Source organism: Lytechinus variegatus, chromosome 1 (assembly GCF_018143015.1).
Source record: "Lytechinus variegatus isolate NC3 chromosome 1, Lvar_3.0, whole genome shotgun sequence".
Classification (NCBI taxonomy): domain Eukaryota; kingdom Metazoa; phylum Echinodermata; class Echinoidea; order Temnopleuroida; family Toxopneustidae; genus Lytechinus; species Lytechinus variegatus.
Genome location: NC_054740.1, coordinates 41,491,292 through 41,504,248, shown reverse-complemented (window position 1 = coordinate 41,504,248; position 12,957 = coordinate 41,491,292). Strand labels below are relative to the sequence as shown.

The 12,957-nt window shown below is 38.5% G+C and overlaps 1 protein-coding gene across 1 annotated transcript in view; it reads left to right on the top strand.

Moving 5' to 3' along the window:
- LOC121414256 (RNA-binding protein 26-like) overlaps nt 1–12,957 on the top strand; it is a 50,656-nt gene that overhangs the window by 22,486 nt on the left and 15,213 nt on the right. The window contains exons 7-13 of the mRNA XM_041607375.1: nt 61–528; nt 1,426–1,509; nt 4,395–4,541; nt 5,783–6,159; nt 6,530–6,664; nt 8,448–8,567; nt 10,432–10,710. Of these exons, the coding sequence (XP_041463309.1) occupies nt 61–528; nt 1,426–1,509; nt 4,395–4,541; nt 5,783–6,159; nt 6,530–6,664; nt 8,448–8,567; nt 10,432–10,710 (1,610 nt within the window). The remainder of the gene's footprint in view (nt 1–60; nt 529–1,425; nt 1,510–4,394; nt 4,542–5,782; nt 6,160–6,529; nt 6,665–8,447; nt 8,568–10,431; nt 10,711–12,957) is intronic.

The following is a 12,957-nucleotide window of genomic DNA, read 5'->3' as shown; positions in this document are numbered from 1 at the left end:
GTAAGTCTAGAGTAACAATAGAGTAACAATATCCCATTCTTTTATCTATTTATTCTACAGAAAAGGGATTTTGCATGAAAGGAGAATTTTGTCCATACGATCATGGCAACGACCCTGTAGTTGTGGAGGATATAGACATGTTCAGACCGCCTCCAAACATGGATGCCCGACCACCAGTGCCTTCAATACCCCCTGCTCCACAACCTCCTCTTCCCCCGTTACCCCCTTCTCAGCCCCCTCCACCCCTTCTACCCCCCTTCAACATGCCCCCACCTGGGTTCCCACCCACGACTGGGATGCCCTTGCCCCCTCCACCGAGAAGTGTGCCTCTTCTTCCCCCTGGAAGGATGCATGGGCCACCAAGACCCAACGGACCGCCCCCTGGACCCCCTCCCGGGTTACCCCCACACATGAGGATACCACCACCCCCGACATCTGGAGGACCGCCTCTTCCCCCGATGCCTCTTCAGATGAACAGACCCCCTCCTCCTCTACCTCCTGCACCAGATGCTATTATACCACCACCAGGTCAGTCAATAACTGTCCGAATCTACTCATTTCCTACAATCAGTTTTAGCGCGCTGAAGTAACGTGACATTACTGTGATTTGTATCTACCTTACGATAGACCATATCATGAACAGGCTGTTAATACTTCATAAATAAAAATAAGAGAAAATGAGGTCAATTCAGAAAATGCTGTAGATTCATAAAGATGGCAGTGGTGGAAATCCCATATATTCTGTAAACAGTCTCCTAATTCCTGTATAGAACTTTAATATCATGACTCTAAAATAATTATTTATCCCGCCTTTCCTCGGAACTTTACGTTTAGAGATGCAAAGTTTAATAGGAGCAATACTGTTATACTGTTATTGCAACTACAGTGTAAAGGCCACCGCACACCTTACGACCCGACTGGCTGGCGACTGGGTTAGGGGAGATGTGACGTCACAGCTCTTTGTCAGCTTGAGCGTCGCAGACTGGTCAGAGACAAGTCGCAAGGAAAATCGGAAGGATTTGACATGTCGAATCCTTATGACTGGATCGCAAGCTAAATCCAACCTCCAGCCGATCAGACAGCAGAGTTGCATAACGCGTATGATGATAAACAACGCGCGTACGCAGTTCAGTAAGCGCAATTTCTCAGATGCTGTGCCAAATGGCAAAAAGCGCATGCGTGAGTCGCAGATCAGATCGCAAGGTGTGCGGTGTCGAGGCTTATGACTGCCTTGCGATTCATCTCCCCTCACTCAGTCGCAAGCCAGTCGCCAACCAGTCGGGTCGTAAGGCGTGCGGTGGCCTTAAGTGCAACATGATAAGATTCATCTTAGCAACAAGAATAAGGATAGCGATAGTTGTCTTCGTGATCATGTGCACGCTCAAATGACTTGTCTGAATATGAGTGTTTTTCTTGTTCTTCCAGTGCCTCAACCTCCATCTTCACCTCCCAGGGAATCCAGTCCTCCTCCACCACCATCAGACTCTAAGAATTATGTATCTTCTCAAGGTGAGCATTCAACATATTACTCGGATGAGGGGGGGTTGCCATAATGCCCCCCCTGCATTTTTCACAATTGGTCCATACTGTTTGGGAATTTTCATTATGCAACATTTTGTAAGTGCATGTCGGACCCAAAATTTCTCGAAAACATGAAGTTCAAGTGTAAAAATTTAATCCAGTATTCAGAAGTTAATGATTACATGTATTTCTAAAGTTACTATCTTATATTCGATTTCTTGTTGTTATTGATCAGAATAAAGTCACCAACAATATCCATTGAAAAGCAGTGAAAAAAAAAGAAATGCATAAGAATTTTTAAAAAACATGAAGAAAAGTATTATTGGTTATTTATGACTAGGGCAGGTGTCAGCAGCAAACACAAAGGTGGCACTCTGACTTAATGAGTGCTTCTGTGTTCAAAAGATTTCTTGTTGTTATTGATCAGAATAAAGTTACCAACAATATCCATTGAAAAGCAGTAAAAAAAAGTATTAAAAAAAAAGAAATACATGAGACTTTTAATAAACATGAAGAAAAGTATTATTGGTTATTTATGACTAGGGCAGGTGTCAGCAGCAAACACAAAGGTGGCACTCTGACTTAATGAGTGCTTCTGTGTTCAAAAGACTGCTAGATTAAATACCATATACTCCCTTGTAAATCAACTTGTGTCTGTGCTTTCCACACTGTCGGCTTGTCAAGAACAAGGGTACATTATTGTTTCATTTGAATGATTATTTCTGTTTTTAATAATATGGATATAGATTTATAACAGATTTTATCCTATATTGATATAGCAAATGATATATCACTTTTAGTATTTATGGTCTTTTTTTAAAACCAATTTCATGATGATACTGTGGGGTATTTCATTTAAGTTTTTTGTAAAGTTACACACCTCTTAACTAGGCCTGGGAGTAAACATTGATTTATCGAATGGATCGAATGGATTGCTGCCGATCGCTATTCAATTAGTACAATGTGCACTGTTCGAATGTTCGGCAGATCCTGAATAGACACTTGGGATCACGCAAATACTCAAGTAATAGTAACAAGATGACAGTGATAATAATTGTTTTTAAATACCTGATACAGGTTTAAAAATTATGTTATCAAGGTAATTTGTCAAAAATAAACAATGACTGTATCACATTCATAGTTAATTTACACAAACCTGAAAGAGCTCTTAAAACTGTAATCCCACCCGACCTTACCCTTGATACACAATGTTGTCTGCATGCTTAAAACAGAAAGTACACACAAGTAGCTCACTTGAGCTGATCTGCGATTGGACTTTCGACTTCCAATGAAACTTTTGGGGAGGTAAAGAAGAAGCCACATGCGTTCCCATTATCAGGAAAGGTCACGACTTCAGAAACAAATTGACCCCTCCCCCATCTTAGTGTGTGTGTGTGTGAGATAGAGAGAGAGAGAAAGAGAAAGATAGGGGGTTTGGATCAGAGCCAGGCAGGAGAATTTCCTTTCATGTTTCAAAACAAAGCTTCCTGGTGAGTGTTTCATAAAGCTATTCGTGCGTAAAGTCATTTGTATCTTACGAACAGCTTTATGAAACACCCACCTGGCTCCATTACCAGAGAATTTCTGCATTGGGGTCATAAGTAGGTCAACTATTGTGACTTAGATGACGTGATTCCAACGAACAATTGAATTATTCGATTGTTCCTTCAGTAAAAATGTCCCAGGCCTACTCTTAACACACATCTGGAACATGTAATTTGGTACTAAGTCAGCTACACAGGGATATTTGTACTGTAACACAAAGGGTCACAGGTAATGCATATAGTATATAATCATTCTTAAAGTTATATACAACTTTATGCTTGACTGGAACATGTAGTCATGTGCTTTGTCAGCTACCTGTATACAGGGATGCATCATATCAGACATGCCAACTGTTCCCTTTTTAGAGTATTTGTTCCTCATTTTTGCTATGAATACACCAATACTTTTTTGTATGATTTGTTACCTTTTTTTCAAAATTCCAATCATGGAGTGTGTATTATACACAGCATGCGACACTGGCGCCAATCCGAAGATCCCAGACCGGTAAAAGTCACTGTTGGGCCAGTAACTTGTTGCATGAAAAGAACAAGTAAATTCTTGCCTACGAGCACATGTTTAAATGTTTTAAATGATGAATTATCAAGTTTTCAAGTAGAGTCAATTTCAAATCTTTTTTCACCGATCTCACTAACAGGCTGGCGAGTGTTCCGTTGAGACAAATTTTCAAAAATACTCTATTTTGTCAATTTTTTTTTCCTTCTTTTTTGTTGTTTAGAAGGTTGGCAGGTCTGTCATATACATTTAGCACCAGAATGGGTTACCAGCCTAACATAAAGTCATTTGTAACATACAAACAGCTTTATGAAACACTCACCTGGGGGGGGGAGGGTGTTCACAAAGAGTTAAGTGTGACTCAGTGTCATGCTTAACACTTTGCTCTACACAAACTCTGTTTCTTGGTGGCCCGATTAGTCCATCAAAATCATCAATTTCATATTTTTCGTGGCGTGGAAGCAAGTTTGGTGGCCCCAAAACTATAGAAAACATTCCAATATATCAAAGCTTTGGGAGTCCAGGCAGGCCACCAAGTGTGGGCTTTTACAGATTTTGATGGCCTGACCCTCATTTTCGGGTTGCCCAGGGCCACTGCTAATGTCGAGCCCTGCTTAATCACCATCGAACATAACCATTTATTATAATGCGTACTCTGATAGATGGATAAGTGATAGTTCATGTACCGTGCACATGATGTGACCAATGAGGTGTTGCACGCAACTGACATTTCAGTGCGACTCAAAGTCAGATTTAAGTTTTTGTGAAAAACCTCCTGGTTTTAGTACTGAACTCTTAATTTTTCCTTCCCTCAGATTTTCAGATGGAAGGGTACAACCCCGAAGACCCTAGCATGGAGGTTCAGGTAGATTACTTTGGGGGCAACCGAGCCCCAAGGCAGGCCTCATCGAACCTAAGAACCTTAGTAGGCATCCAGACAGTCCCTACAACCACAAGGGAAGGTGAGTTGGCTGATTGATGTAAAACCACTTTGTTCACTTTCCATTTGGTCTGATCCCACATGGTCTATTCCTACCGGTAGTTCCTACAACCAGTTTTTCTACTTACCTGATGGTCTAATTGCCGAATAGCTTATTTACCACTTCATATAGTTTCTAGTTAATGTAGTCAAGGTTTTAAATACGGTTTAGTCCTTGACTGTGGGGATGGCTTTACCCATTTCAGCTAACATCCTCTTTTTTTCCTACACCACTTATTCTATATGATTAGAAGAACTGTTTGTGAACCAAGTTTTCATTTGACAAAGTGCAGAATAGTAATAATATAGGGTATTTATATTGCACACATATCCACCTTGTTAGGTGCTCAAGGCGCCCCTATATTACCCGGCTAAGCTAGGCATTCATAGCGCACACAGCTTTTTAAGGAATTACTTCCTACCGGTACCCATTTACCTCACCTGGGTTGAGTGCAACACATTGTGGATCAGTTTCTTGCTGAAGGAAATTATGCCATGGCTGGGATTCGGACCTACGACCCTCTGTTTCAAAGTCCGAAGACTAATCCACTCGGCCACAACGCTCCAATAGTAGGCAGACAAAATTAGACCATTAGACCATTTGGGCATAAAACGGACAGTTAGACCAAGTGGTGGTTGGACCAAGTGGATTTTGCCTTGATGGTTCCAGAGAAACTGAGATTTGAATTAGACCATCTGCTTGTAGACCAAGTGGATGCAAACCGATGAGAGGTGGTCAAAATGTGGGTGGGGTCACCCAGTGTTAAAGCAATGAGCCTTCATTATAAAAAAAAACAACACAATTTTAAAGGAGAATTCATCTACCATTAGTTCTAACATAGTTATTTTGCCCAATCTCTTAAGATTAGAGCGTATCATTGACACCATAATTTGAACTGTTCAACTTTGTGGTTGCCGGCCCATACAAAACTTGAGACCGCAAAAATATGAAGGGATCTTCTATAATACTAAATATACCGGTACTTTGCAAAAGTGCTAAAAGTTGTTAAGTAAATGGTCATCATCTTTGAATTAATTTTCCTATGCAAATTTACTTCCTATATCTTAGCTTTTCATAACTTTCAAATTGTAGATCTGATTATGATGAAAGTTTTCAGGGTTGTCGATATTGTTCATTTTATTCAAAGCAACATTTTATTGGGAGAACCTTACCATAACATACCCTTGTCTCCCATCTTTCTACCACTCCTTTGTACCTAACAGAATTGGAAGAGATAGGCGCCCTGACGAACAAGGATTCCTCTGATGAAGGTCAAAGTGAAAGGAAGGTTATCGATCTCACCACTGGCCAAAAAGATGAGGGTGTCCAAGAGGAGCAGAGACGAGCTGTGGTGAAGAGTGATGACAGCGCCATGGGGTATCCACTGAAGAGGCCTTTCAACCAGAGTACTGGCGGACCTGGCACCGGTGTTGGTATTGGTGGTGCAGTTGATCTCAGGGCAAGGATCGGAGGGAAGGGGAAGGGAAGATTTGTGCCAAACAACAGGATCCTGGAGGTGCGCAAGATACCCAAGGACTGCAACAATATCACCAAGCTCAACGAGCACTTCAGCAAGTTTGGCAATATCGTTAATCTACAGGTATGTGTCATGAGTAACTTGGCATTCCATGTTTCAGATTATGTTGCCATTTCTTATGAATATGAATCCAAGTGGATGATTCATAAAGCTGTCGTAAGTTATGAGCAACTTAATGAAAGACTGTTGATCCCTTCTTGAGCGCCATATCAACATCAATGAAAATTTGGTGTGTAACATTTACCACAAGTAAGGACACCACTTGTTTACAAAGTTGCTTGTAACGTTCAAACAGCTTTATGAAACATCAAAGGTTTCATGGCCATTCTACATTTGCTGTATCTTTGGATTTTGATTGATGTTGTTCTCATTCTAACAATGCTAAATACTACAAATGAAGTAATTAATCAACATTTAACTTTCTATATTTCAGATTGCATATGCTCAGGATTTAGAAGCAGCATTGGTCACCTTCTCAACTCATTTAGAGGCCAAGAAAGCTTACCAGTCCACAGAGGCAGTCTTCAACAATCGCTTTGTCAAGGTCTTTTGGCATATACCTCCTGAGGTAGAGTTGGATTTTACATTATGCATGTCAATCATCTCTTTTGTAAATATCAAAGAAAACAGATCTACACACCAAAAGGAGATATTGCTCCATACTCTAATGAGAGCACATCACAGAGCCTGTGCTACAGTCACATTAACAAAACTAACTCAAGACATAATGGCCCGACTTCACAAACATGTTTTGAAAACCCAGTTGAATCCATGGTTTATGCAGATTTCCTGTTTACATTGAGCTTTATTTATCACCTATCGGGCACTTGTATAAAAAAATGTCCAATGCTGATGCGCGATTCTGTCACAGTGCGCCAAATTGACACCTGTTACCTTGGTTAGATACGCTATTTATTCATGAGTCCACTGTTTGAAGAGTGGACTCATGTATTAAATAGCGTGGATAGCCACAGCAACAGGCGTCAATTTGACGCATTGTGACAAAAGCATGCATCATCATTGGACATTTTTTTTAATATACGCGGTAAAATATGCGTATCTGCATAAACCATGGACTCACCGTGGGTTTTCAAAACAACCTTTGTAAATTTGGGCCACAAAGGCTATTTGTCTTTACCATTGACAAATCATCAGTCGGTTTGAAGTCATTTTCATTGTTGTGATAGCAGAGCTGCCAAGTAGTATGATTTTTCCGTATTTCATATGGAAATCAATTTAAAACACGGCAGTACGCTTTTTCATGATAAAATACGGGAAAAAACAAATTAGAGAAGAAAAGGTATTGTTCGCCCCATGACTAAGCATCCAGGAGCTTTTGGGTGGAGATGAAAGAATGGCAGCCATATGTTGCTGCCCTGTACGTTCAATGAGTTGTGCTTGCATCAAGCCTTTCCGATTAGAATTTTTCGATATCATGGCGAATCAATGCGGGTGACAAGTTCTGAGCGCACGCACATCTACAAGCGCAAAGCAGCGGCTCAAATCGCGATATAGCGACTGGTAAATACATCTGTAAGGATGATGACGTCATCCAAGATGGCAACTCACTTTGACCAACGAATGGATCGAAGATGACAATGTTTCGATAATCATTTGAAAGGAATTAGCCTTAACTGCGGTCTAAGGTACAATATTTCTGAATTTCATACATTTTCCCGTAAATATGGATGCAATTTCTTTTTCATAATGAGACATTTTATGTACAAAAAAACGATCGGAAAATCAGGTTTCCGTCGAATATTAGATCTAACGTTACTGCAATTTAGTACGTTCTGTACGTGCGGGCCTTCAAGCTCTTCAGTCTATGTATTGGTGAGTGAGCCAACGCAGCTCAGCGAAACAACCAAAATACAGAGACTTAAGCTTTTGGTCTCGTGTGGGGCGCTAATGTAAGAAGTGATCAAACTTTGCCATTATGCATGCATATTTATCTCACTTGGTAAAAATACAGAATTTTTTGTCAAAACACTGATTTGGGGGGATAAGAATACTGAAAATGCATAATGCAACTTGGCAGCTCTGTGATAGTATCATGAAGTATGCTTGTTTTCAAATTTTATAGCAACAAACATCTCTATTTTTTTGAGGTGGGGGAGTAATCTCCATTGGCCTCTATTGTCGTTTTATGGAGAATACTTGGGTGACATTATTTCAAAGATTCATTATTGAATCTTAATGTTTCTATCATGTCCTTGCCATTTTTCTCAGTAGTATCTTGTTCTTCAAAGATAGCACCAGTTCCTGTACTTTTCCAAAGTATATATTTGTACTTCTAAATTTGCCATCATAATAATATTATGATTACTTTTATTATTTTGTTTATTCTAAAGAACACAGCAGGGGAGAATGAGCCAAATCAACAAACCAGAAAACCTGCCAAGCAACGAATACAATTACCTACCAAAAAGCAGCTGACTGTTGTTAGGAACCATCCCACTCCATCAGATAAAGTAAGAGGTGTCTTCCTTCCCTCTCTCAATATTTCCTCCCTCTCACTCTTTATCTTAATATATTGTCTACATGATCCATTTGCGATCAGGATTTGGAATGATCTTTATCATTTGGTACATGTAAGAGCATCTAAGCCCTATAAAATCTTAAAGATAAAAGTTCTGAAATATGGTATTAATACATGTACTAAAATCTTGATTTTCAGTCTGTTAATCATATTGACATAGCTTCATCATTGGCTCCAATTTAAAGCTTACTTCAACTTAATGTATTGTTTTAATGTTTAACATGCATGAAATATATTTGTCATGAGATTTTATTCATATTCTGTGTACAGGTTTGTACTGCTAGTGAAGGCCAAATTTCTATATTTTATTATGGATCAATAAATGGATGAATCTGATTTTTTTTCTTCAATTTTCATACTTTTATTTAGATCATAACTTAAGCAGCAAACAAAAAGAGGTATTCTGACTTAATGAGTGCTTCTGTTTTCAATAGACTGCTTAGATTAAATTCCATATACTCCCTTGTAAATCAACCTGTGTCTGTGCTTTCCACACAGTCGGCTTGTCAAGAACAAGGGTACACATTTTGTTCATATATGATACGTCATATGAAAGAATTCTCTGATTGGTCATTCATCATATGACCAGATGCGCACAAAGCGTGGTAGGATTGTCAGTCACTAGGCTAGTCAAGATCGGTAAGCAGTGCCAGTAGTGGTCCTGACTTATTTGGGACTGGCATACCCGTGCGTTGAACATTTGGTCTCAAAGATTGGAGATTTGAAGATTAGTCAGGAAATAGAAATTTATTTGGACTATTTCGTATTGAATAGAAACATGATTTCTTTTTACTATAACCAGGGGTGCAATTCTGAAAATTGTCTCATCTTTTCTATTACTTTTCTTGTAAGTCAGCAAGATAACGGCTCGCTAAAACAACCGGTATCTTAAATTGGTATTCTGAAAATTGTCTTATCTCTGTAAGGACGTCCCCTATTTTATCTCTGACACACCCAATATTTCATCATCAAGTCAACCAATCATTAAGCTTGTTATATGCTTAGGTCAACAATAGAAGCGTCTCTTCTGAAAAATAATGAAGGGCATTGTTGATATGAGGCGTAATTTCCTTGCGCCCCTGACGCTTATGCTTGTGCGCTTCTGTGCTAAAAATACACATGGCTCTTCTCAAAGATATATTTTCTCTGAAAAGATCCAGTCTTGAACACCAATTTTTAATTGTTGAAAAGTCCAACACCGGTGCCAATCCATCGTTATAATGTCTTTGGAATGTCTCGTTTTGTAAAACATGATGTTCTTGTGGGATGCAGCAAGAAATAATTATTGCAGACGGACAAATATCGCATGCAACAATAAGTTACAATAGCCCCCTACCTCTTGTAAATTTTCTTGTATTTTGCAGGGAAATTAATAGAAAGCAAAGATAAGAGAATTTTCAGAATACCTTTTAGCTCGATATGTTATCTTGTGCAAAGGGATATTTGTATGCACCTTTAACTTTATGCATAATTCTAGCTCTGACATCATAGCGCTCAGCAAAATTTACAAGAGAAGATACAAGAATTTTCGGAATACGGATTTTATTGTAACTTTAAAGATACAAGAATATTTCTCTTAAGACAATTTTCAGAATACGGCCCCAGGCTTTAGCTGGTGTAATTTTCTCTTTCTTTATGTTGTCTTTGTCTCCTGATATTCTTTTTTTATATTCTATTATTATTTATGTAATGATATTTGCTAGTGAGTGTCATTGTACATGTATTCTTGGAAATAACATAAGTAAATGAATAAAAATAAATAAATTAAAATAAGTCTCTCCATCTAACCCTGTCAGGTGGTCGTCCAACCCAGTAACTCCACCTTGACCAAGACAATCATCAACCCCAAGGCTGTGGCCATCAACCAAAGACTGGTCACGGTCCAGAATAACCTGGCCAATGCCAAGAAGGCCGCAGCGGCCCACACTTCGGCCTCGGTAGCCAGGAAGCTTGCTGCAGCCCAGGAGGCAGTTAGGAAGAAGCAGGAGGAGGCTAAGAAGCTAGTAGCCAAGAAGCAGATGGAGATCCAGAAACAGAAGCAAGAGCTGATGAATGGGTTCATCCAGCAACAAAAGGTAATGTATTTTGTTTTCATACAGTATGGCCCGGATTCACAAAGGTGGTTTTGAAAACCCACGGTTGAATCCATGGTTTATGCATATTTCCTGTATAAATTACGCTTAATTGTGGCCCAGTGGATTAGTCTTCGGACTTTGAAACAGAGGGTCGTGGGTTCGAATCCCAGCCATGGCGTAATTTCCTTCAGCAAGAAATTTATCCACATTGTGCTGCACTCAACCCAGGTGAGGTGAATGGGTACCCGGTAGGATTTTTCCTTGAACGCTTTAGCGCCTATTAATATGGCGGCTCAGCTACAGCCGGGGTAATAATATGATACCAATTATCAAAGCGCAGTAGAGTATACGCACATAGTAGCTGCGCTATATAAATGATCCTATTATTATTAATTTAGCGCGAATCTGGCGTGTGTATAAAAACTTGTCCGATGCTGGTGCGTGCTTTTGTCACAGTGCGCCAAATTGACGCCTGTTACCATGGTTAGATACGCTATTTTATTCATGAATTTACTTTTCAAACAGTGGTCTCATGAATAAAAACAGTGAGTTTTCAAAACCACCTTCGTGAATTCGGGCCTATGTATTTAAATTCAAGTTTTAAAACAATTTAAAACAGTTCAAATAAAAAGAAAATTATCTTAACCCTGATCGGGGTTTTGGGGATTAAATTCACCAAGAACTATAATTGTTCAGTTTTCAGACAAAAAATAATAATGCAAGTTTTACATACTAGAAATTACACGTTCATGTATAGCATCGAATAGCAAAATAGCAAAAATAAAAGAAGAGCTTAAGTCTCCGAAGCTAAAAGCATCTGATGATAAGCATAACAAGCAAGAGGATGACTAGAATAATTACCACATAATGTATCATGACTGCTTTACACAGTACCACTTATGAGGAATTCTCTCCTTAATACAGTGCACCCCCCCCCCCCCAAAAAAAAAATGTCCCATTGACATAGGGCTTGATTCTGAAATGTGGTAGTATTCTCAAATAAATGTTCATGAGTAGAAAGCTCATTTAATGATCTAACATAAGATGTGCATCCTATTCCTTATTTTTCACAAAATAGTTATATGCACAATTTAGTCACTTGCAAATGAGAGAATCAGTGATCAATATCCCTCACTATTTCTTTTTTTTTTTAAATTATATCAGTTTTTACAGATTTGACAATAAGTACCAACTTGACTGAACCATACAATATTAATACAATGGTAATTCCACTTGTTCAGGGAGCAATAAAACTTTGTTTCACTGGACAATGAGGAGAAAATTAGAATATTTCATATGCCATGTAATAAAATACAAAAGAAATAGTAAGTGATGTCATCAGTTGCCTTATTTGCATACCGACCGGGATGTGCATATAACTGTTTTGTAAAATTTAGCGAAAATTTAAAATGTCATAACTTTCTTATTTTATGTCCAACTTTGATGAAATTTTGAGTGTTATGTTTGCTATTTTTTCTCTTTTTATTCAAATCAACTTTTTTGGGGGGGTGGACTTGTCCTTTAAAAACAGCTGAGAAAGGAGAATTGTATATAGTGTAAATGCACAATTTTACATGACTCCATTTTGGATTTTGAATGGGTTGTTGGGGGAGAGAGATCTAGGTCATGTATCCTACAGGATGCTGGTAGATTTCAATGGATGTATATTACACTGGAACACTTGGTGAAATGTACACAAAGCAGGTGTTGGGGATAGTTTTGAGCTGGAAAAAGTGTAGATTACAGGATGAAATCAACAATGAGTTATCTTTAAAGCCAGAATCTGTAAACAAGTAGGAATGCAATCTACAATTGGATGATGACCATGTCCTAATTAGGCCTGCCAGGCCTCTTGAGTTCAAAAGTTCAAGTTGTATGAAAGTGCTAAGGCAGATGAAATAATGTCTTTTTTATTCCATTTTTAACATGCCAAAAGATAATTAATGCATTCTAATGTTTGTTCAATAAACTTTCAAAGAAGATGAAAATGCAATAGAGTACCGAAATGTGACATCATACAAAAACATATTTGTATGTCACTCTGTTTTATCCACATCCACAGTCTCAAGGGGCCTGAGATATGACCACATGAATACCTTATTTACCCTCTTAAGTAAAAAATAAAAAAAATGAAATCCAAAATCTTTTTATTCAGATTCATTAATTTATTGTCCTCAATGGAAATTCACTCTGTTGGTATTACAAAATATACATACATTATTTACATAGATTATACTGCACAACAAT